Source organism: Ursus americanus, chromosome 21, assembly GCF_024610735.1.
Source record: "Ursus americanus isolate L20-20 chromosome 21, mUrsAme1.1.p, whole genome shotgun sequence".
Taxonomy (NCBI): domain Eukaryota; kingdom Metazoa; phylum Chordata; class Mammalia; order Carnivora; family Ursidae; genus Ursus; species Ursus americanus.
This window is the reverse complement of record NC_142147.1, coordinates 54289770-54317591: the sequence shown is the minus strand read 5'-3', so window position 1 is coordinate 54317591 and position 27822 is coordinate 54289770. Positions and strand designations below refer to the sequence as shown.

Genomic DNA, 27822 nt, shown 5'->3' with positions numbered 1-27822 from the left:
CTCCAAGGAAGAATTCATTGTTTTTGAATAGCCACTGACATAAAGGGCAAGGAAATTGGGCCTTTTCTGCATTTCTAAGTCCTGCCTGCAGGCAAGACCTTTATGGGTGGAGACGCCCTGCCCTGTTGGGGGCTTTAAAGGCATTTTCTCCTGCTGCAGCTGTGATTTCTCCTGGAATCCTTCTGAGGAAGAAGTCTGGGGGACGTGGTGAAGAAGAAATGGCCAGTTCTCAGGTAAGCCTGGCGTGCGAGTTCCGAGGTCTGTCGTCTTTTTCTCGAGAAATTTCTTACATTTAGAAATTGTTAATATTGATTTTTTTCTACTTCGGTTGTTCTGCTCTATGTTTACACCTAGTGGTTTTTGTTTTTGTTTTGTTTTTTTAAAGATTTTACTCATTTATTTGACAGAGAGAGACAGCCAGCAAGAGAGGGAACACAAGCAGGGGGAGTGGGAGTGGAAGAAGCAGGCTCTTAGTGGAGGAGCCTGATGTGGGGCTCGATCCCACAACGCTGGGATCACGCGATGAGCCGAAGGTAAATGCTTAACCACGGCGCTACCCAGGCGCCCCTACACCGTTTTTATTTTTTTATTTTATTTTTATTTTTTTAAAGATTTTATTTATTCATTTGACAGAGACAGAGACAGCCAGCGAGAGAGGGAACACAAGCAGGGGGAGTGGGAGTGGAAGAAGCAGGCTCATAGCGGAAGAGCCTGATGTGGGGCTCGATCCCATAACGCTGGAATCACGCCCTGAGCCGAAGGCAGACGCTTAACCGCTGTGCCGCCCAAGCGCCCCCCTACACCCAGTTTTTAAACCTTTTCAGACATTACACTCAAATTTGGTCTTTAGAACCCTTCTCCCCTATCAGCCAGAGCCTTCTATGCCTTCCCTCTAACCGGGCTTAGAGTAGGTCTTCAACAGTTGTCGCTTTGAATAAAAGACCTGCCTGCCAGTATTGCAAATAGTCCCTTGGTGACAGATCCTTGGGAAGGTGTTGAGTTAAAGATTCCTATTGCTGAAGGGGTCTGGTCCTGGGATATCAGTGATGGAAAATGGTCTTATTTAGGCCCCATCTGGAAGCCTTATAAGGTCTGTGTAGACCAGGAGTAAGAAAATGCACAGATAAACAGTGAATATGATATGATATCCAGAATCATTTGGAGTATTCTCCGAAAAAAGAGGGGTTCATATCCTTTAGAATGTATCTAAAATATACTAGGTGTTACCAGACCGGGAAAGTATGTGATTGAAGTTTCTATAAATCGACTGAATTCTCATAATGTAATTGACATGCTGGTTTACTGTTAGGGGCTACAAGAATGTGGTTCCTAATGGGGTGTCTTTTGACCGGATGGGGATTTTTGGTGACGAGCAGGTGTGGGCCATTTGCAGAGGAAGTGAGAGAATTCAGCTGAGGCAGAACAAAGGAGCCAGGAGCTCACTGAATGCACAGCCAGGGAATGGGGGTGGGGAAGGACAGGAGAGAGGCCTAGTGCCAGGAGGTAGTGGGTGGGGCCTGGTTTTAAAGGGGAAGATGAGGCAGTCTGGGAACAGATGGAATCTTCCCTTTTTGGGAACCGTATCTGGTTGTAAGTAGCCCATTGGTGAGTTAGGACCTATGGCTCTTTGAGGGTGGGTCGCTCCTGGGCCTGTCTGCATTCAGGCAGAGAGTCACCGGCCCCTTCCCCATTCCAGTACTCAAGCCAGTTTGCCTGAGAGGAGGCCTCTAGAAGGAACACGTGGTGCCGGGTTCTTGTGTGGTGTAGCAGAATGAGTATCAGGCACAAAAGGAGAAAGTGATAGTTTATCACGTGAAGGTGAGAACAGAAAGCAAGCTTTCTAGAGTGAGCAGGGTCCTGAATGGTTGCCACCCAGCGCCTTTATGGTTGGTCTTTTATAGAAAACTGACCGGGGACCTTCAATCTCCTTGATGTCACCGCTGATAGCAGCATGATTACTTCTCCTTTGAATATGTCATCTCTGGCGTTTAAAACAAACGAGGAGGTCTGGTCACATTCACTTAGCTCTTGTTTTCTTTATGTCCCTCTTTCCTGGGATTTTTGATGACCCTGGTCACCTAGCCCCGTAGCTGTCCACCCCTCCCTAGTCCCACCTGTCCCTTACTCAACACCAAGCAACAGGTCCTTCAGTGTGCCTTAGGCGCTGATGATCAACTCGGTCATTAGGGCTGATGTTAACTTCTTGTAATGGCTTGTTGCTCTGCCAGATAGCTCCCCCTGTAAGGCTCACGTTGTCCTTGTTAATTCCTAAGGGTCTTGGACGGATTTACTGGGTGATGGGCTGAAACCATCCCATTTCACCTGGAAGCTTCTTTCTTTTGATTTTGCCTTTGCTTGTAGTTTCTGATCAGGAGAACAAAGCAAAAGAAATGTAGAGAAGAAGGAAATGTCCTTGCAACTTGCAGGCCACAGATAGATACTTGGCACATGGAAAGATTGAGTTTCCTCAAGGAATTCCCAAGTGCCTTAGTGTTAATGCTTTGCTGGAGGCAAAAGCAGCCTTAGCTTGATCATAGCCAGACCTCCAGGATCCTCTTGAACATAGCAAAATCCCCTCAGAGACTTCTGTTATCTCTACCCCTACAGGAAGAGTTTATAGTCAGTACCTTCTCACAGTCACACTGCAGCTCTTCTGCCAACGGGTCCTGTCCCCGAGGTTTAATGAGAACGGATTTCTTTCATGAAAATGTCTTCGGGAATACTTTCTTGACCATTTCCCCCAAAGCCCCTACATGAGTTTCCACTTCGTGTAGTTGGTAGTATTGTCTCCTGGGCCTGGGGGATCTAAGTCAGTCATTCCGCCATCCTGTGAGTTTTTACTTTATTCCACACTCATGTGGTAGACATTCTCTTCATTTAAAAAAAAGAAGAGTAGTTTATTTATTTATTGTAGTGAGTGAGAGAACTAGTGTGTTTGTGTGAGAGGAGGAGAGGTGATCCCGTAGAGCCAGAGGGGGAGGGAGAGAAGTTCATGCCGACTCTGTGCTGAGTGGTTCCCTGGACCCCGAGACCATGACCTGAACCAAAATCAAGAGTTGGACACCTGAGCCATTGCATCATCCAGGCGCCCTCTTTCCCTCTGTGTATTTTCAGATGAAGAAAACAAGAATTCTATAATTAACATGTTTGAGTGTCTTAAACCCTGAATTATATCACAGATGATGATTGGCACAAAAGCATCAATGAAATGCTGTGTTGTGGGATCCTTGAGAATGTTGGTCAAGAATGAATTCTTGAGATGTGTTACGGTGCCCGAGAGTCGGTTTATTGAGTAGCTCGGGGACAGCAGCTGTGAGCAGAAAGAGCTGCACATTGGCTGCATGAAGCGGGTGGTTTTATGCTTAGTGTTGGGGCGGGGTAAGTGCACCGAGTATAAGATCAGAAAGGTTTCTTTGAATTTGTGCTTGTTACTTTGGCCCAATCTGTCCGATGCTATCTCTCCGTTCGATGTTAATATCGGTGAAATGTACAGGCAGTTAAGAGACCGTAAGATAACAAGTAGCATGTATTTGACTCTTAGCAGAGCTATGCCGTCTGTGGGTCAGCCTTCTGAGTTAAAGGTGAACATTTTTCTTCCTCTATCCTTCATCATACCAGACTCCTAAATAATAGCTGTTTTATGTGTATCATTCTCTGTGTTTTTGTTGATAGTGTGAATAAAAGGTAGAAACATCATCATCCACAAAGTGATTTATAAGTGTGACGTCATTGTAAATGGTTCTTGTATCAACACCATGAGAATTTTCTACTCTATCACGTTTCATGTGTATTTAACTACTTCCTACATGTGTGGATGGGTTAATGAAATGTAAATAGTTAGATTGATTTTGTGGGGATAACTTTTTGTTTCCATCATTTTTCTCACGTTTGACACCTGCTTTGAACATTGGTGTAGTGTTCTCTTTATATTGGACCTGTGTGTCCTTTTCAGTGAACTCTAGGATCATACCCTGAGTTCAAACCTGATCCCTTTGCACATTCGGTAAATAAGGATTCTGCTTCTCCATAGTTGGACAATACTAGCTTTATATTGAGGTAAAGGTAACTAGTTTACTCCATGGGTTACATCCGGGTCCCTCTGCGTCAAACTGGGCTAGCCCAAGCACTTCCGCTGGGCGGTCATTACCTTTCATTGGATAGATTCTGTTTTCCCCGCAGGAGACTCTGCCCACGGGTGTTCTGGCTGAAGTAAAGGATAACGTGGACAGAAGAAGTGAAGTAAAATGTGGGATCTAGTTTGGGGGGTACAGTGGTAAGCACTGAAGCTCAGGTGATGGGGTCAAGCGAGTGACATTAACTCCTTCTTGATCTTAGGGACCATTGTGAACTCTGTCGATGGCCACTTGGTGACTGTGGTATTTCTTGCAGAGACTGCTGACATTCAGGGATGTGGCCATAGAATTCTCCCAGGAGGAGTGGCGATGCCTGAGCCACACGCAGCGGGAATTGTACAGGGACGTGATGCTGGAGAACTACAGACACCTCCTGTTCTTGGGTGAGGATGACTCTTTCCAGATGTCCCAAGCCACACTCGGGGGTTTCTTCTTTCCTTTCAAGACTTTCTCTTGGATGACTCCTCTTTGCACATTGGAATTCAGGTCACTGCCCTAAGGGACTAAAGTAAGGATTTGTAGATGGAGACAGAAATCTTCTTGTTGTTTGCTTTTCAGGTCTAGCTTCCGCTTCCTTAGGGTAATATCGTTTCTGTTGATTAGTTATAGTTCTGAACCTGGCGTGGCGTGGAGCGGTACTGCCTGCATTTAAACTCCAAGTTTTACGCCGCCTTATTGTCTCAGTAGAACTTGGAAGTGCAAGTTAGGAAGTGAGTGTTTGAAACTCCTGCATGTTCTCTAGAGGCTGTTGGTGATCAGTGTTGGGGAAATCATCTTCTAGAATTCTGCAATGTCCTCTCTTCCCTACTCAGCCCAGTAGTGGCTTGCAAGGATCCACAGCCATACTTATATTCTGTTTCTCTATTAAACAGGTCTCATTGTGTCGAAGCCTGATTTGGTCTCCCTTTTGGAGCAGAGGAAGGAGCCGTGGGATGTGAAGAGGAAGAAGACAGGAGTCTTTGATCCAGGTAGGTGGGAATGACTGAAGCCGATGACAGAGGGACGTCCAAGTCTGAAGGAGGAGGAAGATAGACCTTAAAATGGGGTTCCAATAGCTCTGGTGCAATGAAAATCACTTGGAGAAGCCCAAGTGTATTTCCCCGTCTGTCACAGAGGGACATCTTTTCACAATATTGTCATGCTTTCATATTCTCGAAGGCTTCTGCTTCAGCTGCAGTGATGGGCCACCACAGCCACAGTGAGGGCCATGGGGTGGGGGAGGGCCTCCATAATCGGAGAGCTTTCCCATTGCTTTGAGGGCCTTAGGGAAATCTCCCTATTCCGGAGGGTCTGTGCTAAGCCTCTTCTAAGTTCCGTTTTGCCTCTTGGGAGAAAGTGTTCAGAGTTGTGTGGGGCATACTGGGGATTGGGGCGGAATCCCCGCAGCACTGGAGGCAGACATCATGTGTTTTCTGGTTCATGCTTTCCAGTGTTACGGAGGCTTCAGTCTTAATCGTACACAATGGAGACTCAGTAATGTCATCAGGTAACTTCAAAGCACTTCCCGAATAGGAGAAAATACCATACTTTATTTCACTTCAGATGTTCATTTTCCTTTGTATTAACTAGAAGAAGAGGTTTCCACGCCTTACGTTCCATTCCTCAGTGGTGAAATAATGTAATGTCTCTATTTGTTCCCTAGACTTCCTACATACAGTAATGTTATACGGGATTTACAACTTTTGGAACCTGCAGCCTATAGTAAAGTCTCATTTCTTAGCTTCTTAATAAGTGCATCATTTTCTAATTTTGTTTCGTATAATAAGTTCCTGTGACGTTGTCTTATGTTTTCACTTTCTTATTAGTTGTCTGTGAGACTCAGCTCTTATTTCTTAGATCAAAAGTTCTGATGTGACATGGGCATGTGCTTTATTTTTATTTATTTTTATTTTTTTATTAAGATTTTATTTATTTATTGACAGAGAGAGACAGCCAGCGAGAGAGGGAACACAAGCAGGGGGAGTGGAAGGGGAAGAAACAGGCTCACAGTGGAGCAGGGAGCCTGATGCGGAGCTTCATCCCAGTACCCTGGGATCACACCCTGAGCCTAAGGCAGACGCCTAATGACTGAGCCACCCAGGCGACCCGGGCATGTGCTGTGTAAGAAGTGATGTGGATAGTAAAATTCCCCTAGTGACACAAATGTTCTGTTCCTAAATGGAATTTTACCTCGGGAATAATTAATCATAAGGTTTTTTGCTATTTTCCTTGAAATATATCTGGATTTACTCCCCAGTATTTATTTTTTATGAAATGATTATCGGCCTATTTTATAACTGTGATGGTGTTTGTTTAGAAAGGGAAGGTTTTTGCTTTCTTACTTCGTTATAAAGAATGGGTTATGCCCTTTAATTCTGTGTAAGACGAGGAATATACGAGTAAAAGAATACATTTTTTGATGTCACTTAAGTCCTTATTCATAATATTTTTCGTTACAACTTTTCATGGTTGATTTTAATGAATATTCCTTCCAGTTTACTCTCAGCGAACATATACCAAAATTGAAAATGCCTGTTTTTCATCGATACACAGAGTTTAAAATTACAGCTCTATAGAAGGTTTCCTTTTAAACAATTCATATATTGCATTATGTGGCATTTTTTCAGTTAATGTTTGGCTTGTTCTCGTTTTGGAATTCCTAAATAACGGGCTTCCTTTTGTATGGGACTTTCCTCAACATCAGTTAGTTGTGGGTTTTGGTTTTTGTTTTTTTTACTGATATATTTCGTTAGATGATGACAGTTTTCAGCACTGTACACTTTTGAACAATGTGAGTGTGACTTAAATGTGAATGAGGTTTATGCCCTTTGCCAGGAACATTATGTATGTGTCTATGAAATATCACCCCTACAGAGTGTGTAACTCGTCTTGTGTATTTCTGGTGGTTATGAATGTTCTAGCATATCTAGGTGAGTTGTTAATACTTGTAATAATTTCAACATCTGTTTATTGTTGAATTTATATTCTCTTTGCATGAGAAGCACTTTTGGTTAATCGAAAGCAAATTTATGATTTTTCTCCGTCTGTATCGCATATAGGAATTATGTTTTATCTCAATTCTGGTGTTACACCCATGATATACTTTGACACCTTTCTCATTCACTTACGTGTCTTCTGTCTGTATTTTCATTCTGGTTGCCTTAGAGATTCCTTAAAACATCTTACAGGTATAAGAAACCATTTTCAACTGCTGTCGTCAATTTTATAGGCAACTTTTCTCCTTCATCCTCTCCATCCCTGAACCTGTTGGATGTTACCACTATCACAAGTTCTATCTTTTATGTGGTGTAGTTTATTTATTATGCAGATTTGTGCATTTTACGCTTCTATTTAAGACAATTCTGTAGCAGAAATACAAGTGATTGGGCTACCTCATTACAGCACTGCAGGTTTCTAGAAGTGGGTACGTACTGACATGAGCAGGAGTTTTATGTTGTCCTGTGGTTCCAGTTACCCTTTAGAATCCTTGGTTTCCAACCAGAAAGACTTCCTTTCACATTTCTTGTAGGACAGCTTTACTAGTAAATTGAAGGGTCTTTTACTTGGCATTGTCCTCATTTTCCCTTCGTGGAAAACAGGTAGATTATGCCAGGTAGATGACTCTTGGTGCAGACTGTTGAATCTTTCTGTACTCGAATACACGATCCCATTCCCTTCTTCCTATAGGGTCTGCTGAGAACTGCAGTAATCATCTTACAGGGGCTCTTCTGCAGAAGAGGAGTTGCTCTTGTCAGGCTTTTTCAAAATTCTCTTTTCATGTGTGATTTTTTTTTTTTAAGGTTTTTTTTCTTTATATGTCAGAGAGAGAGCGAGCGAGAGAGAGTGCAACCGGCACACAAGCATGGGGAGTGGTGAGCAGGGAGCACTATGTGGGGCTTGATCCCAGGCTCCTGGGATTATGACATGAGCCGAAGGGGACACCGAACCGACTAAGCCACCCAGGTCCCCTCACCTGTGATTTTTGATAGGTTATTTATAATGAGTCACTGTGTTCATGTCTTGACATTGATCCTACTGTGAATTCCTGAGATTGTTGAACTGGTCTTTCCTTTGCACATAAGTGTGAAGTAGAAGCCTTTAGTTCTTCCTGTCAACTCTCTGCCCCGTTTCACTCTCCTCTCCTTACGGGGTCCCCTTAATGTACATATCAGACCACTTAGGTGTCTCCTGAGTCCCCGGACTGTCCTTTCCCCCATTTTTCCTTGGTCTTCTTAGTAGACAGTTTAAAACAAGGGGTTTTTAGCTTGTCGGATTCTTTCTTCTGCTTGAGCAGGTCTGTGGGTGACCCATTGGTGTGTTTTTAAATTCAGTGATTGTATTCTTCAGCTCCCCATTCCTGGCCGGTCGGTTGATATACTTTGTCTCTTTGGGTTACATTTTGGTCGTGCCCAGTTTGCTGGTACCATTTAGTTCCCTATCTGTTGTCTCTTCCTGTCTCCATGCACAGCTTTATGATGCTTCTGTCTTTGTCATGCAATGCAGAGTTCTTCATTGATTGAGGGTCCCTTTGTGGGATTTAATTTGTTCTTGTGGTTGAACACATTTTTCTATTTCTTTTGTAGCCTTGTGATCTTTTGTTGACATTTCGGGATTAAAAAAAAAAAAAGAGCCTCTGGGCCCAGGTTTCTGGACTTGCTCTGCAGAGAAGCACACAGATCATAGTAATTATGGTGCGTGTCACACATATTCTGGGTATTTGTCGTGTCAAGATTCCTGTAATTTCCCAGGTTACAAAAGTGCGGTTACTTTACAGCCGTGATACCTTCCTCTGTTTCCCTTCAGCTCTATTATCTGTCTCTGTCTGAACAAATACTCCGTTCCAGAGGGCGCGCTCCTTCCCTCTTCTTTCCATGTCGTTCATGACAGAAGTGCCGTCCGTTCCTCAGGCAGCTGCGGAGACGTCAGATCATTGAACACACAGGTCACTCACGTGTAGGAGTTTTCTCACAGTGTGGCCATGGAGTGTCAGGGAGGGTGAGCAGCTGCCGTGGGCAAGTGTCAAAGCCTTCCCTTGTCTCTTTGACGTGGCTCTTCTTCATTGGTACTTGCTGGGTGTGTTGGGTTCTCCCAGCTGGCTTCTGGAGCACTCTAAAAGGTAAATTGGTCCATTTTTGTCTCCATTGAAGAGCAAAGGCCAAGTGCTTCCAGTTCCTCATTTGCTGATGCCCTAGGGTAGGTATTAATGGGGCATGTTAGCACTTTAATGTATATGCATGTGAGCATAGTGAGTGGGGTAACTTATTTTGATTCTTAGTTGTGTGTTTCCATAATACTCTAGGCCTGTTAGCAAAGACAGGCAAAGAAGATTGTGATATGGAAGGTACAGAAGCTGTGGCCCTGAGCCCTGAGTATTTCTAGTTACGAATGACTGGGAATGTGTTGGGAAGAGAGGAAGGACAGGACGGGTGTTATGTCAGATCAAACCAAACTTGGGACAGTTACCCATAATGAAATCGCTCCTATTGGAAGAGGTCAAGGGTAAAAAGAATTTGGGGGGGCTTTGGGGGAGAATCCCCTCCTAAGTCAGTTATATTTGCAGAAAAATGTCTTTGAACCCAAGGACCCACACCAATTTTTATAGGTTCATATTCTCTAAAAGAGCATTTGTAAATTCTGGAAACCCCCGCTAGTCCTTGCTGAAAATAATCACTGAAACCATTTTAAATGTAAGTTTGGATCAGTCATGCACAGGAACATCTCTGAAAGTGAGACATCGATAAAGGAAGATAAGGATTCTAAATGGCATTGATTTGAGAAATCCTTGTCAGAAGGTTCATTATTCTTCAGCGAACACATCATCTGTCCTTTTCCAATGTCTCTGATTTTGATAAACATGGGGAGTTCTTTATGGAATCATCACTGGTCAATAGTTATGCAGAATACATAACGTGGAGCTTTTTTTTTAATGTGCTGTACACTGTAAGTCCTCTCTAAGGGCCCTTCTAGCTTCCAGAATTACTGAGGCATTTAGAATGGAGACAGACGTATTAATGAAATGAGTCTCTGAAAAGCATGAATGAAGGGTCCAAGTGTAATAAGCCTCAGGGAACTCAGTTTCTAGAGAACTAGTGTATCGTAGTAACTTAGTAATGCATGGCGGACTGTCTTCGATGCAAACTCGAGTCTTAGCGTACACACTGTCATGGTATCCTCACTGGGGAGAAGACTTCTAAATGCAGTAACCCTGGCAAACATCTGGACTCGTCTTCACAACTCCATCAACAGCAGAGATTTCATATTGGAAAGAAATCTTAACGATGTAAACAATGTAGCAAAGCCTTTGATTATCACTCAAAACTTATCAACATAAGATAGTACATATTGGTGATAAGGCTGAGGAATGTAAAAACAGAAAAAAATGCGGCAAAGCCTTTAGCAGAACTAGACCGTTCTAAACATGACAGAGTGCAGCGTGACAGAAACCCTACAAATGTTGAAAACATGGCAAAGCCATTATTTCATACTCAGAACTCTTCAACATGAGATAATATACCTGTGGAGATGCTGTACACATGTCAAGAAGGTTGGCCATGTCTTCCCATGAACACATTCTTCCTCAGCTTCAGTGAAAGCCTACTGGATAGAAATGCCTGAAATGTGATGATTGATGACAATCCTATATTTTTAACATATACTTCAAAAAATGTCTTCGTGAAGGATAAAAATATTACAGATATGAGCAGTTGCAAACTGTGTAATGGAATGCAAGTTCTATAATATCAGGCATTCACAGCAGGAAGCAGTAAGCCCATCTCATTTTGCAGACATGATCTCAATTAGGGTATTTATTATGGAGAAAAATCCAAAGTTCAAACACTTAAATCAGTTACATTTTAGCTTTGGACGATGCAGACGTTAGGAGTGTCAACTCTTCCACAATTGACAATCTGGTTTTCACTTTTGGGTCCCTAAAAGTAAAACCATACCTACTTTCCATGGAAATAGCCTGTTGTTGAGAGGAAGTCTTACCTAAAACATAAACAGTTAATATCCCACTCTTAGTATGTTGTCTGTGTTTGTATAAGTGTTGTTATATTGATGTAAGCTTCAGAAGAGTCAGTATTAAGGAAATCATAATGAACAGAAAATATTTTTACAGTACTGCATAGTACGTATCCACACACACGCAAAAAAAAAAAAGTATGTATAAGTGGACCCAGGTCGTTCAACCCCATGTTTTTCATTTGTCAGCTGCATTTGTTAATATGCCTAAAGGATCGAGGGAGGATGGATGTCTGGGAAGGGATAATAGTGTCTCTGTTTTTCTTTTGACCCTATTTGAGAAATTTTACTCTTCGGGAGTCAAATACTATTTGACTCTTATCTCATGCTATGCCTTAATTACTTGTATGCCAGCAAAGTGATGTGATCCTTCTTGTCTCAGAGACATGAGGGTCTCTTGTATGCTGGGGAATTCATTCTTGCCATTTCGCGTAGAAGATGAAGGAGGCAGTGGTGTACGGTGTGTGAGGAAAGTCCACGTGGAGATGCCGTTTGTGCTCGTCGTATAAGAGTGATAGAAATCAGGGTGGAGTAAGTCTTCAGGGAATGATTATTTACATTAAAGTAAGATAGAGAGTTGTGCTGGTGACTTAGTCAGTGAAGCATCCATGTCTTCATTTCCACCAGGTCACGATCTTAGGGTGTTGGGATGGAGCCCCATGTTGGGCTCGGGCTCAGTGGACTTTTGCTCCGGCTCCTCTGTCTCCCTCTTCATCAGGCCCTCCCCTGCTCTGCTCTCACAGGCTCTTTCTCTAAATAAATTGTTAACATTCTTTTTTTTTTTTTTAAGATTTTATTTATTTTTTTGACAGAAGGAAAGAGAGTGAGAAAGAGGACGATTAGGGGGAACAGTAGGCCGAGGGAGAAGCAGGCTCCCTGTGGAGCGAGGATCCCCATTCGGGACTTGATCCCAGCCCCTAGGATCATGACCTGAGCTGAAGGTAGACACTTCACCGACTGAGCCACCCAGACATTCCATGGTTCCTGGTTTTTACCATTTTTAGAAATAGTCTCTTATACCAAGACCAACGAAATACACTCCTTTCCGTTTTTCTAATAACATCATTAATTCTCTTATACTTTTTCTGAGAAATGTGTTAAACAACGTCTTCTGTGGTTTGTGTAGTGACTGAGGTTTTCTCTTGTTTAAGATTTTGTTTTTAAGTAATCTCTATAATCAACAGGGGGATTAACCTTAAAAGTAGAGCTCAGGAGTCACACAGAGTACCGACTAACCATCCGTCTTCTCTGTGAATGATGATTCCCTTATTCCCACAGTGGAATGCTTTCTCAGTGCTTGGCAGTAGCAATAATGTAATTGTCGTAGAGTGTAGCTGGAATCATGGCAAACTGATGGCTGTTTACCATTATCTCTCTCCCTTTACTTCCCTGGGCTTAGGTTAAGTTCTACAGATTTTACTGCCAAACATGAGTATGGTCAACCCATTGGTCATTGTCTCCTAAGGAGTTCCACCAAGAGTGATGGCTTTTGGGTGACGAGATTTCTGTCATGATTTTGGGTGTCGACTTTTTGGTATCTTTACAGAGTGACCAGGGGTGTGTCCATTGTAGTGCAGTGGGGGTCTTGGGTGTCTTCTAGACTATTAAGATTAGCCCTATGTACGGTGCTTGGAAGGAGATCAAGTCAAAGCTTCCAAGTCCACGAGTTTCTCATTTTCCTCTGTATGTCAGTGCCGAATGAGCAGCAGAACATCCTGAAGGAAAACCTATTATGGATACTGCTGTGAATGTCAGAAGAAAATTACACATTTGGTGTATCGAGCATTGTTGTTATTCTTTGAAATCACGTTGTGAGCTCCAGATCTACACCCGCGGTTCCTTGATCTCCATCCAGTAGAGGCACAAGCAGTAGGTCAAGTCTATTCATGAGACAACATTTCCTCCCGATCTTCACCTCAGTTCAGAGCCACCCAAAGTACTTTTGTCAGTGTGACACTTCGGTTTCATTTGACTCAACCTCCTGCCTCCTTTATGTTGACGTGGCTGTAGTTTATATTCCCTGTTGATGGTTCCTGAACACCCCTGCCCTAATTCCTATGTGTTTCCCAATCCTTAGCCCTTTTACTGTAATGGGCCGTGATTCCCCTACATGCAGGGTTTACTCTTCCTGGGAAGAAATGTAAAATCCTCTCGTTGTTTCAGATGCATATAAGGTGTATGCTTTTGCTCAGTTGTTTTTTCACCCCTCTCCCTTCGAAAGCTTACAACAGAAATTGAAGGAAGATTCTTATTGGTGTTGGGATTTTTTTTTACCTGTTCAAATGCAAGAGGTATGGGGACCTTTTTTTTTACCTGTTCAAATGCAAGAGGTATGGGGACCTTCACAAGTGACTGTTACAGGTCACGGGCTTCTTGTCTATTGCATCTGCAGATCATAGTCTTTAACAGTGTTTCATGATGTAAAGTGAATAGATTTTCTCTCAGATCTTGGGTCAGATTAAGGAGTATTTGACAAGGTGTTTTACACATGGGAAAATGAGGCAGGAACCAACCAGCGTCAACCTGAGTGATGGATATTGTTGGGAGATGATTCTCTGTGGGCTTATGTTTCTCCTTGTCTTATGGATGGAGGCATTGAGCGTTTTTCTTGTCTTTCCATTGACGTTTGTATATAAGAACGCTTTGGAATATAGTGATAGTGTGTTGCCCATGGATAGAGCATGATTGTTTTATCATATAGGGAAGTAGAGATCTCTCCTTCCGTGGCAAAGTTCAGATAGGTAGGCTAGACGATCCTTTAAGACACTGGGTTTCGTACGCACAGGGTCGCAAAGCTGTGATACAGACTGACCACATGTGCGGCATCTACGTGTAGGATTTGGGCTGCGCAGCAGGCACGTGACATCAGTGTGACGAAGAAGCTCATGGTGTTTGTTGTGTCATGAGCCACGAGGTCCTGCGGACTGTGACCGGGGAGTCCTCTGTCTCCAAGCAGCATTGCAAGGTTGTAACAGGACAACTTGTTACTTTATAGAATGTGTGGAATTGAGGGATTCTTGGCCTTTTTGAGACTATCCATGGACCTTAGTCAAAACAAAATAGGTGTTTATGGGTCATTTTGTGCCTTTGTTTGTTCATTTGTTTCGTTTTTTAGATTGTACTTAAAAGTGACATCATATGGTATGTCTTTCTCTGTCCAACTTCTCTCACCTAGCACAATACCTTTTCTAGGACTCTTCCCGTTGTCTCAAATGGCAGGGAACAACAACCAAAACGCAAAAATAGACCCATAAAGACTGTTTTCCAGCTGCTGTTTTCCAGAGTGGAATGGGATGGAGGATGGGCAAGATGGGTAAAGGGGACTGGGAAGTACAGCCTTCCAGTTAGGGCATTAATACGTCATGGGGATAATGGGTACAGCATAGCAAAGATGGTCGGTGGAGTTGTGATCGTGTCCTAGGGTGACGGCTGCTAGCTACAGTTGGGGTGAGCATAGGAGAACCCTCTAGAGAGTAGTCCAATGACTGTGTGGTACACCTGAACTAATGTAACATTGAATGTCAGGTGTAGTTTAATAGAAACGAATGGAAATTAGATACAGATATGCCTAAACGTGTATCACTTCAACTACTTTTTAAGAAGTTGCATGTAAACGAAAGCCAACCAACTCTACACATCAAGGGAATCCTATGTGTTCATGGTAGGATATAAACTTAGGAAAGTGAAGTTATCTGTAACCCAATACTAGAGAAAGGAGAGGACATGGGAGAGAGGTGAGAGTTCCCAGGAGGAACCCAGCATTCAGAAGTGAATGCTGGAGTCCTCACAGGCTGAGCCCCCAGAAGACACCTGAAGAGAGTCATTTCTCTGAGAGCTTCTTAAGATGTTTCCCCTGCAGAGGGCTCTCTCTCCTGTCTCACCGTTAAAGTGTATGTGATAATGGCCACGTGCTCATTACGTCTTCTCTCTGTAAGGGGTTTCTTTGGGGAATACTGGTAAGTACAATGGATTTTTATGTCCATGATCCTATTAGGCAAAGTCAGATTTTAGGAGGAAGCCTGAGTGAAAAACAGAAGAGGTCCTACCATGAAACAGTGGGAACAAGTAAGGTAGAGGGAACACTTGATATTTTTGAAGGCTGTGCATTGACTGGAGTCCAAGGTAAGAAATCTAGCCTTGCAGCCACAAGCAGATTGTCCCTGCACTCCTTGTCACATAGGGAGCTGTTTCCAAGAATATGTTAGACATGGCAGGAGGAGGAAGGAAAAGGAGAAGTTGCCGCAGAGGAGTGGCTGGTGAAATTCACCCTGGAGGGGTGGAATTAACCTGACCAATGAACCAAACATTCAAGAAATAGTAAAGCAGAATCTTGAGTGCAGGTGAGACAGCAAAAGTGATACGGACAAGAAAGCATCAGACAAAGTCTCCAGAAACAGTGACAAAACAAGACCTAGAATGGCAGTAAACACGTATCTCTGAATAATTACCTGGAGTGTATAGTACATTTTCATTCAATCAAATAATATAAGGTGTCTGAATGCATTAAAAAAACAAAACCAGAGCCATCTTTATGCTGCAAACAAAAGCCACATTTTTATTTTATTTTTTATTTTAGTTGTTTGAGAGTGAGAGACAGAGCATACGCAGTGAAGGTCTGAGGGGGAGGGACAACCAGACTCCATGAGAGGTGGGGAGCCTGATTCAGGGCTCAGTCCCAGGATCCCAAGATCATGACCTTAGCCAACGTTAAATGCTGAATTGACTGAAATTCGCAGATCACAAAAGTCTAATTTTATTATTATTGTTTTTATTTTTATTTATTTATTTTTTATTACTGATTTTTTATTATATTATGTTAGTCACCATACAGTATATCCCCGGTTTCTGATGTAAAGCTCGATGATTTATTAGTTGCATATAACACCCAGTGCACCATGCAATACGTGCCCTCCTTACTACCCATCACCGGTACAAAAGTCTAGTTTTAAACCTAAAGACACCTGCAGGTTAAAAAAGAGGAGATGAAAATGGGTGTCCAGAGAAAGCCAGAGTAACAATACTTTTATCAGACAAAGTAGACGTTTTTGTTGTAGTATCGTCTTTATCCTGGTACCAACGCTGGCCTCATAAAATGATTATGGTTGTGTTCCCTCTATTCCGCTATTTCTGACGTTTGTTTGCCTTTTTAAGTATTTGTTCAAACGGACCAATGGAGGCATGAGTCTTCGGCTTTTCTATACTAGGGGAACATTTATTCCAAATTCAAGTTTTATTTTTGTAATTGGTCTAAGAAGACTTGCTATTTCATAGTACGAGGTTCATATTTCAGACTTGGTAACTTCTGCTTTTTAGGAATTATCTTTCTTTCCTAATTTATCTAAATTGTTTGTATATAACTGTTTATAGTAATCTGTTATCACAGTATACATTTCTGTGGTTACGTGTTGTCTCATTTCCCCCCCCCCCCATTTCTCATTTTGGATTTTGAGTCTTCTTTTCTTCTTAGTAATGTCGTTAAAGCCTTGCCAGTTTTGTTTGTTATTTTGTAAAACTTGGCATTGCCTTCAATATGACTGTTTATTTTGGTGTCTGTTTATTTCTGATTTCGGTTTGAAATTTCCTCCTAGTGATTTTCGGCTAGGTTTCTTCTTTTTCTATTTCCCTGTGGTGTCATGTTCAGAAAAAAACAGTGGAGGGGCATCTGGGCAGCCCAGTCAGTGAAGTATCTGCCTTTGGCTCAGGTCATGATCCCGAAGGCAGACGCTTCACTGACTGAGCCACCCAAGCGCCTCATTCGTGCTATTTTTAAAAACTTGTCTTTATTTCCTTTAGAGAGTGAAGAGAGAGAGTTTCCAAAGACGGGGAGGGACAGTGGGAGAGAGAATCTCAGACTCCCCCCTGAGCATGGAGACCAACGTGGGCTCCATCCTTCGACCACGAGATCCTGACCTGAGTTGAATTCGAGAGTCAGACCCTTAACCAGCCGAGCCAACCAGCTGCTCCCGATGGTGTCATTTTTGACACTCATTCTGTTAACGTGCAGGCTCAAATTGATAGTATTCCCTATGTTCAAATACCCTTGAATTCCCGGAAGAATCCTCACTTGTTTATGTTGTAAAATGCTGGAGTGTGCTTCTGAATCAGTTGGCTGTACTTTATTGTCGACTTTGCCGGAATCTTCCTCACAGGTGGTAGCTTGCAGCCTTTCCTTGTAGCAGCTCTGCTTTGGCTTCCATAACCTGGTAGTGCTGGTGTCACAGAGAGTGTTCTCAGCAGCTCCCTTCTCTTTTCTGCTCAGAAATGTTGGAGAAGGGGCGCCTGGGTGGCGGTCGTTAATCATCTGCCTTCTGCTCAGGGTGTGATCCCAGCGTTCTGGGATCAAGGCCCACATCAGGCGCCTCTGCTGGAAGCCTGCTTCTTCCTCTCTCACTCCCCCTGCTTGTGTTCCCGCTCTTGCTGGCTGTTTCTCTCTGTCAAATTAATAAATAAAATCTTTAAAAAAAAAAAAAAAAGAAATGTTTGAGAAGATTTGAAGTAGTTTCTCATTATATATTTGTATGAATCATCCAGTGAAGTCTTCTGGCCCGTGATTTTTCTTTGTTGGGCCTTTTTAAAAATTACTTTTCCATCTCCTGAGTAGTTGTCGATCAGTGGAGGTCTTTAAAAATATTTCTTCAGGATGGAGTCCTGGTTTGTTATATGTTTTTGGTATTTTTTGGTACCTGTTTCTTGGCATACAATTTTGTAATGCTCCCTCATATTTATTTTTATTTCTCTGGTATCAGTGATACCGTGTCTGCTTTCAATGCTTCCGATTTTAATTGGTCTCCCTTTTTATTCTTACTTGATTTCCTTATAGGTCTTTCAATTTTGATTTCTGTTTTTTTCTGAAAACCAAATCTGCCTATTGTTGATATTTCCCTATTTTTGCTAAATTCTATTTTGTTCATTTCTGTTTTATGTTTACATTTCTTTTCTTCTACTGGCCTGGATGGCTCGGTCAGTTAAGTCTTTGACTTCTGCTCAGGTCATGATCTCAGGGTCGTGGGATTGAATTCCGTATTGGCTCTCCGCTCTGATGAGAATGTGCTTGCCCTCTCCTTTAGGCATCCTCCCTCTCATGCTTTCCCTCTGTCTATCTGTCTGTCTCTCTCTCAAATAAGTGTTTAAACAAATTCCACCTTCTTCTGCTTGTGGGCTCATAATGGTTTTTCCTGATTATTTGAGGGAGAGGAGAGGATTTGTGTTATATCATGACAGTACTACAGAATCATCTGTTTAGCAATGTGGTCATTATGTTGTGTGCAAGTTTATGTGTCCATGGAGAAATGAAGTCCTGATGATTCCTTGTCAGCTGTCTTGCTGACGCTCTCTGATTGATTTTATGGTTGTATATTAGACGTGATCAGTGTATTCATCTGAAGGTAGCAGCATGGAATGACTTGACTTTTCTGTTATTCAATCTTTCAGCGGTGTCTTCACATGGCAGCCTGAGCTTCCAGCCAGAGCCGTGCAAAGAAGCTTCGTTTCAAAATGTGTCAGTGGGTCGTTATCAACATAGCGTCCTTGAGAATTTACACTTAACAATAGACCGGGATCATGATTGTAACGGATATGTCCAAATTGAGAGTACTGCCCATAACAAGACTCTTACTGCCCAGGATGGTGAGGGATATGAAACATTTTGTAAACCCTTCCTTTTGAAGTCCACTCTTTCTGCAATGCAGGGTGTGTGTGTAAGCAAAAGCTCCAGTCAACTCTTCAAACGTACATATGCGTGGAAAGAGAATGTGGAAAATCCGGAAAGTTACGTAGTCTATGCTGAAAATAATGATTTGAACAGTGTTGAAGAGAGGACTGGATTGGCCTTCCAGTCAAATATTTCTAAACTTCAGAGATTTCAAAATGAAGAAACAACTGCTAGGTGGGGTCCACTTGAGAAGTCCTTCACCGAGGACTCAACCCTACAAAATTATCGAAGCATTTTCAATGGAGACAGAGTTGCTCAAGGCAGTGAGTGTGAGAAAATGTTTGATCAAGGCTCAAATGTTAATAACGATCTGAGGACTCATTTTCAAGAGAACCAATTTGAACGTATTAAGCGTGAGGAAATCATTGATAGAAGATCCAATGTTATACATCACACTATGCATATAAGGGAGAATCCTTATCAAGGTAACGAATGTGAAAGAGATTTTAACCAGTCCTCCAGCGTGAGCGATCATCAGAGAATTCATGTGGGAAAGAAACCATACGGATATGATAAGCCTTTGAACGTGTCTAGTGAGTCATCGAGAATACGTATACATAAGACAATCTGTAGTGGAGAGAAACCTTACAAATGTAAAGAATGTGCCAAGGCCTTTTTTTACAAAACAAGCCTCACTAGACATCACAGAATTCATACTGGAGAGAAACCTTACAAATGTAAAGAATGTGGCAAGGACTTTAAAAATAAAGGAAACCTTAAAAGCCATGAGAGAATTCATACTGGAGAGACACCTTACAAATGTAAAGAATGCAACAAGGCTTTTTCCCACAAAACAAACCTCACTACACATCACAGAATTCATACTGGAGAGAAACCTTACAAATGTAAAGAATGTGGCAAAGCCTTTCGACGCAAATCATGCGTTATTGTCCATGAGAGGATTCATACTGGAGAGACACCTTACAAATGTACAGAATGTGGCAAAACCTTTAAACAGCTCTCACACCTTGCTCACCATTTAAATACTCATTCTGGAGAGAAATTGTATAAATGTAAAGAATGTGGCAAGGCCTTTTCCCACAAAACAAGTCTCACTACACATCACAGAATTCATACTGGAGAGAAACCTTACAAATGTAAAGAATGTGGCAAGGCCTTTTTCCACAAAACAGAACTCACTAGACATCACAGAATTCATACTGGAGAGAAACCTTACAAATGTAAAGAATGTGGCAAAGCCTTTAACCACAAATCTAGCGCTATCATGCATGAGAGAATTCATACTGGAGAGGAACCTTACAAATGTAAAATATGTGGCAAAGCCTTTAAACAGCTCTCAAACCTTAGTCAGCATATAAATAGTCATACTCGAGAGAAAATGTATGAATGTGAGGTATGTGGCAAGGTCTTTTCCTACAAATATAGCCTCACTATACATCACAGAATTCATACTGGAGAGAAACCTTACAAATGTAAAGAATGTGGCAAGTCCTTTAACAGGTGCTCACACCTTACTCAGCATATAAATACTCATACTCGAGAGAAAATATATAAATGTAAGGAATGTGGCAAGGCCTTTTTCCAAAAAACAAACCTCACTACACATCACAGAATTCATACTGGAGAGAAACCTTACAAATGTAAAGAATGTGGCAAAGCCTTTCAGCACAAATCACACGTTATCATCCATGAGAGAATTCATACTGGAGAGGAACCTTACAAATGTAAAGAATGTGGCAAAACCTTTAAACAGCTCCCAAACCTTACTCAGCATATAAATAGTCATACTCGAGAGAAAATGTATGAATGTGAGGTATGTGGCAAGGTCTTTTCCTACAAATATAGCCTCACTATACATCACAGAATTCATACTGGAGAGAAACCTTACAAATGTAAAGAATGTGGCAAGTCCTTTAACAGGTGCTCATACCTTACTCAGCATATAAATAGTCATACTCGAGAGAAAATATATAAATGTAAGGAATGTGGCAAGGCCTTTTCCTACAGTTCAAGCCTCAGGATACATCACAGAACTCATACTCCAGAGAAACGTTACAAATGTAAAGAATGTGGGAAGGCCCTTAAGCATAAAGGAAACCTTAAAAGCCATGAGAGAACTCATACTGGAGAGAAACCTTAGAAATGTAAAGAATATGGCAAAGCCTTTCGGGACAAATCATACTTTAACAGCCATTAGAGAATTCACACTGGACAGACACCTTACAAAGAAAAGAATGTGGCAAAATCTTTAACCACCTCCCAACCTTACTCAGCATATAAATACTTATAGTCGAGAGAAAATGTATAAATAGAAAGAATGCAGCAAGGCCTTTTTCCACAAAACCAACCTCACTAGACATCACAGAATTCATTCTGTTGAGAAACCTTAAAAATGTAATGAATGTGAGGCCTTTTTCGAGAGATTAAATGTTATTAACCATCACAGAATTCATAGTGGATAGAAACCTTACAAATGTAAAGAATGCTTCTAGGCCTTTAACAGGCACTCATGCCTTAGTTAATATCACAGAATTCATACTGGAGCGAAACCTTACAAATATAAAGAATGTGGCAAGTCCTTTAACCAGCGCTCACACCTTACTCAACATCACAGAATCCATACTGGAGAGAAACCTTACAAATGTAAAGAATGTGGCAAAACCTTTAAACACCTCCCAAACCGTACTCAGCATATAAATACTCATAGTCCAGAGAAAATATATAAATGTAAAGAAAGTGGCTAGGCCTTTTCCCACAAAACAAACCTCACTACACATCACAGAATTCATACTGGAGAGAAATCTCTCCAATGTAAAGAATGTGGCAAAGCCTTTAAGCACGAATCACACGTTATCATCCGTGAGACAATTCATACTGGAGAGACACCTTACAAATGTAAAGAATGTAGCAAAACCTTTAACCAGCTCCCAAAACTTACTCAGCATATAAATGCTCATACTCAGGAGAAAATGTATAAATGTAAAGAATGTGGCAAGTCCTTTAACCAGCACTCATACCTTACTCAACATCACAGAATTCATACTGGAGAGAAAACTTACAAATGTAAAGAATGTGGCAAGGCCTTTAAGCAGAAATCGTGCCTTACCGAACATTACAGAATTCATAGTGGGGCTCGTCTTACAAATTTGAAGACTGTGAGAGAATTTGGAAGACTGTTGAGCCCTAACTACACATCAGCATCATAGAGGTCATACTGAGGAAAAATACTACAAATGAAAGAATGTGACAGACCTCTAGCTGGAAGTCATAACTTGCTGAATCTCATCGTTAATCATACAGGAGCTAAACTGTAACACGTCAAGAAAGCAGCAAAGCCTTTAAGTGGAATTCAATCCTTTTTTTGTATCTAAAATGCAGTCTTGGTTCAAGATGTACAATGATAATGAATGAGGAAAGACGTATTATTTTAAAATCATCATCAGAGAGTTCAGAGAAGAAAAGTGACTTGAAGGATAGACTATGTAGAAACATAGAAACGTATTTAATTGAACATCAAATGTCCTATGTATGTCACCGAATTCACAGTAGAAAGCAGTACATGAGTTACTCACTTCAGATATCACCTCAGAAGGAATAATACAAGGTTAGTCAGTTAGATAATGTGTATGCTATTCTGCTTCAAACGATGGAAGGGAGGGATATTTGTATGGGTGTAATTTCAGTGTGCATGCGTTTCCATTGACCCTATATGAGATTTGTGACTTTGAATATCACTGTGTTTCTAGTCAACTCTTCAGAAAATTCAGTTATTCCTGGTGGGTGTGTGAAAGTACGTAGGTGATTGTTGCGTCAAGGATAAGAGATGCCCTTCTTCCTTGGGTGGGATCCGTGCACATCTCTCTTGCATGGAAGATGAAGGACAATAGAACATACAGTATATGAAAGAAATCTAAATGGATATTCTATTTGTGCTTCTGACATTGAATAGGTCATCATGAAGTGGGTGTTCACAATGTCATTCTCGGTTTATTAGAACTAAAACAGTTTGTGACTATTACAAATTAAATGTGTTACTAATTGGTCTTTAGGGAAAAGAGATGGCAGTCCAGTCAACTGTGATTCATGTTCATAATAGTAATCGTGGGAAAGTATGAATTGATGTCGTGGAAATGAAGAAATCGTCATAGATATCAGAGAAGTGCTATCTCTTCCATGAAATGAGATACGGTTGTACAGCCACTTTTTTAAAGAGTTGCTGGAGTTGTGAAAATATTTTACTATGCAAACTTAAGCTGCTAAGAAGTTAAAACAGACTCGTAGATGATGTCTTCTTTAAGCCTCATGGTACTCAGAAAATGAAAAATGTAGTAGTAGATACAGAATGGGGAGGGCGAAAATAATCTAAGTATACCGTTTCAGAAAATCATCAAATCATAAATATAGCCAATGAATAAGAAAGAGTCAAGTAATTCTAAACAGCCAGAAAACAAAAGAACGACAGCAGTAACGTCATACTTGTGTTTTCCTTGCTTTACCTATAAAGGGACTAAGTTCTCTAAGCCAAAGATACAGATTGCCTGAATGGAAAGAATTACAAGACCCAATGGTATACAGTCATTAAGAGACTCACGTCATTTTTTTAAAACTATTTTTTTTCCATTGAGAAAGAGAACACAGAACATGCTAGAGCCAGAGAGGGGCCAGGATCAGAGGGAGAAGCAGACTTCCTGATGAGCTTGGAACCTGATATGGGACTCAATCCGGGGACTCCTGGATCATGACCTGAGCCAAAGGCAGACACTTAATCGACTGAGGCACCCAGGCCCCCTCACTTCAGCTGTAAGAACACAGTCAGACTGAAAGTGCAGGTGTGGAGAAAGATATCCTATGCAAAGAGAATCCAAAAGAAAGCAGGATAGCCACGCTTCCATCAGTCAACGTAAACTTTAACCAGAGAGAGTACTAAAACATGGCAAAGTTCATAGTAAAATAAGGGGCTAACTTTCACTGTGTGTTTTTAATTATATGGTGTTTGGCAGAATGTCAAAAAGGATTTTCGCCCATTTTCGTTTTGGAAGTACGGGATGAGGAGGATGAGGTCTCTCGGTGGTACTTAACCACGTTCAAAAGCAACACCTATTTCATAAATCTTGGTGGTGACAGTCCACTTACCTCAAAACAACTAGATACTTTCAGAACCACTTCTCTGTCTAGAATTTCTAGAGTTGGGAAAAAACAGCAGTGGACAACAACTAGAGAGAGACCTATTGCTTTCAGATTCTGACGTGTGTGAAAAAACAGGTGCAGTGAAAATCTTGGCAATTGACTGTACCAAGTAGCCAGTAGTTTCTCAGACATAACTCGTTTAGGCTCATAAATGTTCCCACAGTATTCGATTGTCTACCGTCTTGCTATGAAACATTGCATAGTGATGCAGTGGGGGAAGGTGAAGCCACAGGGATTGGCGGAGTGCACAGAGTGTGGGGTTTGGGGGAATAGCCACAGGGGAAGAGGACAGAACTTGTGTTAGTTTTCTAGGGCTCCTGGAACAAATTAGCACAACTGGGAGGCTAAACAAGTCCCCACATTCTGGTTCTCACTTCTGGAAGTTCTTAGGTGGCTGAGGTCACACTGTTGGCAGAGCCACACTTTATCTGTGCAATGGAGTCTTTCCTCTTTCTGACTTCTGGGCACTGTCAGCTCTCCTTGATCTTCCTCGGCTAGTAGATGGATCTCTGTCTCTGGCTTCATCACCACACAGTGTTGTGTGTGTGTCTAAATTCCCTCGTCTCAGTAGGACTGCAGTCATTGAATTCAGGTTTACCTGAATCCAGTATGACCTCATTTTAGCTTGATGACATCTTCAAAGATCCTATTGCCCAAGAAGGTTACAGTTACGGGTACTGAGGAAGAAAAGGTGAGCATGTTTATCTAAGGCATTCTGTGTAACCCACAACAGGGCTGGAAGGCAGTAGGGAGTTAACTGTCACTGAGGGATTAAAGTGCGCTACAGGTTTGAAGGTTGGGGTTGGATGTATGCAGGGATATTACTGATAATGAGGCATATGTTAGTTGAGAAAATGAAAGGGTGGAGGAAAAATGGAGAGGAAAGGGAAAATGGGTGATGAGTTACTTGGCAAAAGGGAGATCAAATGCACTGGTGGGTAAAAGGCAGACAAAGCTTATTGCCTAGGAATGGTGAAAGAACATAGGGGTGGGGGGCCCTTGGGTGTGTCAGTCACGAAGCATTTGACTTTGGCTCATGGCGTAATCCCGGCGTCTGGGATCAACCCCCACATCAGGCTCCTCGCTTCTTCCTCTCCCATTCCCCTGCTTGTGTTCCCTCTCTCGCTGGCTGTCTCTATCTCCGTCCAATAAATAAATAAAATCTTAAAAAAAAAAAAAAACATCGGGGTATAAGTGGGATAGTTGCTTGTGAATGGAGGCCTGGGGGTGCCCAGTGCTGTGAGCAGAGATGAATGGTGGGGAAAAAAGTTGATGCCGGGGGAACATAATGGACACAGGGTTTAATGTGGGTGGAGGGGATGTTCACAGCAGGGAGACGGGTGGGCATCAATAGGCTTAAGGGCCATGGGAAAAAGGGAGCATAGGGTTGAGCATAATGGGTGTGGGGCCATGAGGAAACTAAGGTGTCCTGGTAAATGATGGCTGAAATACTGAGGGCAGTGGATATAAAAGACACAATAAATGGGCAGAAGTTAGAATGATGGGGTGGAGGGGAGATCAATGACCACGGATGAGGAGGAAAGAATGGAAGATTCCAGGACAATGGATTTTGGACTAAGGGCTCTAGAATTAGGTGAAGAACATCATTTCCCGTGGTAATTGTCAATACGACACCCTTGCAGAAACGCCCCTTGTTTATGCACATAAGTAGTTAAATGCATCTGTTCCCGGCTAGGACCCGCATCATGAAATGTCGATGTTTGATTTGTACACAGCTGACTTAACTGTGTGCTTCTGGGACATGAGATTGTCGCACCGTCATGATTTTTTTTTTTTTTAAATGTTTATTTGAGAGAGAGCAGCATTAGGTGGGAGGGTCAGAGATGGAGGGGGAAACAGACTTGCTGATGAGCTGGGAGCCAGAAGCGGGTCTCGAATCCAGGACCACAGCATTCTGACCTGAGCTCAAGACAGAGGTCTACCAAGTGAGCCACCCCGGCACCCTGTGACTGCGTTCTTACAGTGAGGGGACCATTGTTGACCTAGCCTTGCAAATCAAACACCAAAACAAAACAAAGAAAGGTAATATCCTACCAACTGTGTTTCCACTGTTAAAGAAATTACAGGGAAGCCATTAGACTCCCGTGACTCCTGTCTCTGTAGCGTCTGCAAGCAGCCCACATGTTCAGTCAATGCACTGGAATGGAGGAAAAGGAACTCAACCGATCCAGTCAACTAGGCCTTCCAGAAAAAGGCAACTGCTTTGGGCGCTGCCCATCAGATACTGGCCTTGCTTTCCTTCCGTAGTGTGTCTGTGAACACCTCACTGCAACCTCCCCCACGTGGAGCATGCCTAACCTTTTGAAGAAACAATTCGCTGGTCAAAGTAAATCTTGAAAATTTGAAGGTACGTCCCTACAACCGTTAACCAGCACACAGGACCACGTTTCATCTTGAGCACTTTCTCCTGTGGCTTAAACATCGCGCCCACGGTGTAAGAGGGTGGAAGACTCAACATTACAGGTTTCCCTGTCCCGCTCTGCCCACTTTTGCACATGCGCACAGCACACCACTGCGACTCTCGGCCAAGCGACCCCATCCTTCACCCTTGGTGATGACCGCTCACCGTGCATGGGCCGGAGGTTTACCATCGAGTGCTGCCCATGCGCACGAAGGACTTGTGACACACACAGCCCCTTTCAGGGCCGCAGTCGGCCATCTTGTGCTCCTCCTTTCACCACCTCAGGCCTCCGGAGGACAGCCTCCAGTAGCGTCTCAACCAAACCCAGGCATCTGAGTTCCCAGTTCAGACAAGCTGGACCCAGAGGCTGTGGACAGACTAGTCTTCCCACATTTTTATCACACCCAGAGTTCTGGATGGCCTTTCCGGTTTCTGCCTTTCCTGGTACCCAAACTTCGCACATGCGCAGGAGGAGAACACAGGTGAGCCCTTCACGGTCCTGAGTCAGGCACCTGTGTCCATGCAGAGGACCCAGGAGCAGGTGGGGATCAGGGACTGGATGTCCACCATCATGCTGTGGAATATGACTTCATATGGCGCCCATCAGTCCCACCTCTGCAGCAGACCTTCTGAGGTCCCCGGGTTCCTGTTCCAGACTTTGGGCCCTAATATTGTGGGCACAGAGCTCGGCTACTCCAGAATTCCCACTGGGAATAGTCCCTCTGGTAAACGCAGCTGCCAGAGCCTCAGACAGATTTGTCAGTTCAGATTCTGAGGAAAATGACCTCAGACCACAGAATTGCCTTCCACGGCTCCACTGCCAATCCCTGATCCTCCCTCCGCAGAACAGTCTAGAGAACAGAGCTCCTTCTCTGGGTGGCCCGAGTTGGCATTCCCACTATCCTGAGGCTGACACTCAGATCAAGGAGAAGAAAATACTTAGAACTTCATTTTCAGTTTTGCATTTCTAGTTAAAACAGCGCTTCCAAGAGAACACAGAGCACCCCACCTTCCATTCTTGGGATATCCCCTGATAGTCCACACATGAAAATTCACCAAATACATACATGCAGATGATGGATGCATCAGATTTCCCTCAGAGTCTCTCACCCACTCTTCTCACTCCCAGTCTGCTCTCTCTGTATGAGCCATCACATCCAACATTACTTTCGAGGTGACTGATGATGATGAAGAAAGAAGGGAATTCTACTCCCACAGTGGCTCGTCCAGCACAGATCCTCCTGGAAAAAAATGAACATAAGGTACCCAATTCCCAGGGCTTCCAAGAGATTAGCTTGTATCATGTATGTCAGATTCCCAGCATGGTGTCCTGGGCTCAGGGCCTCCTCCTATACCTGATGCATGTAGTAGGTGCTCAATAAACAATCGTTGATGCATGAGCACAT

General features: G+C 42.6%; 1 protein-coding gene and 1 pseudogene across 1 annotated transcript; both read left to right on the top strand.

Annotated features, from left to right (window-relative positions):
* The first annotated feature begins 161 nt into the window (after window positions 1–161).
* LOC123787001 (uncharacterized) lies at window positions 162–21479 on the top strand. The gene is made up of 5 exons (XM_087871142.1): window positions 162–233; window positions 408–533; window positions 4390–4516; window positions 5006–5101; window positions 18567–21479. Exons 1-5 carry the CDS (start codon window positions 219–221, stop codon window positions 20945–20947), a joined length of 2745 nt encoding a protein of 914 aa, XP_087727268.1. The 5' UTR covers window positions 162–218; the 3' UTR covers window positions 20948–21479.
* On the top strand, window positions 21198–27816 carry LOC123787034 (uncharacterized; annotated as a pseudogene).
* Window positions 27817–27822: the final 6 nt, after the last annotated feature.

Coding starts and splice junctions, on each gene's coding strand:
- LOC123787001 (XM_087871142.1), top strand. Junction 534..4,389: donor GATCACGCGATGAGCCGAAG/GTAAATGCTTAA, acceptor TATTTCTTGCAG/AGACTGCTGACATTCAGGGA. Junction 5,102..18,566: donor GACAGGAGTCTTTGATCCAG/GTAGGTGGGAAT, acceptor TCAATCTTTCAG/CGGTGTCTTCACATGGCAGC.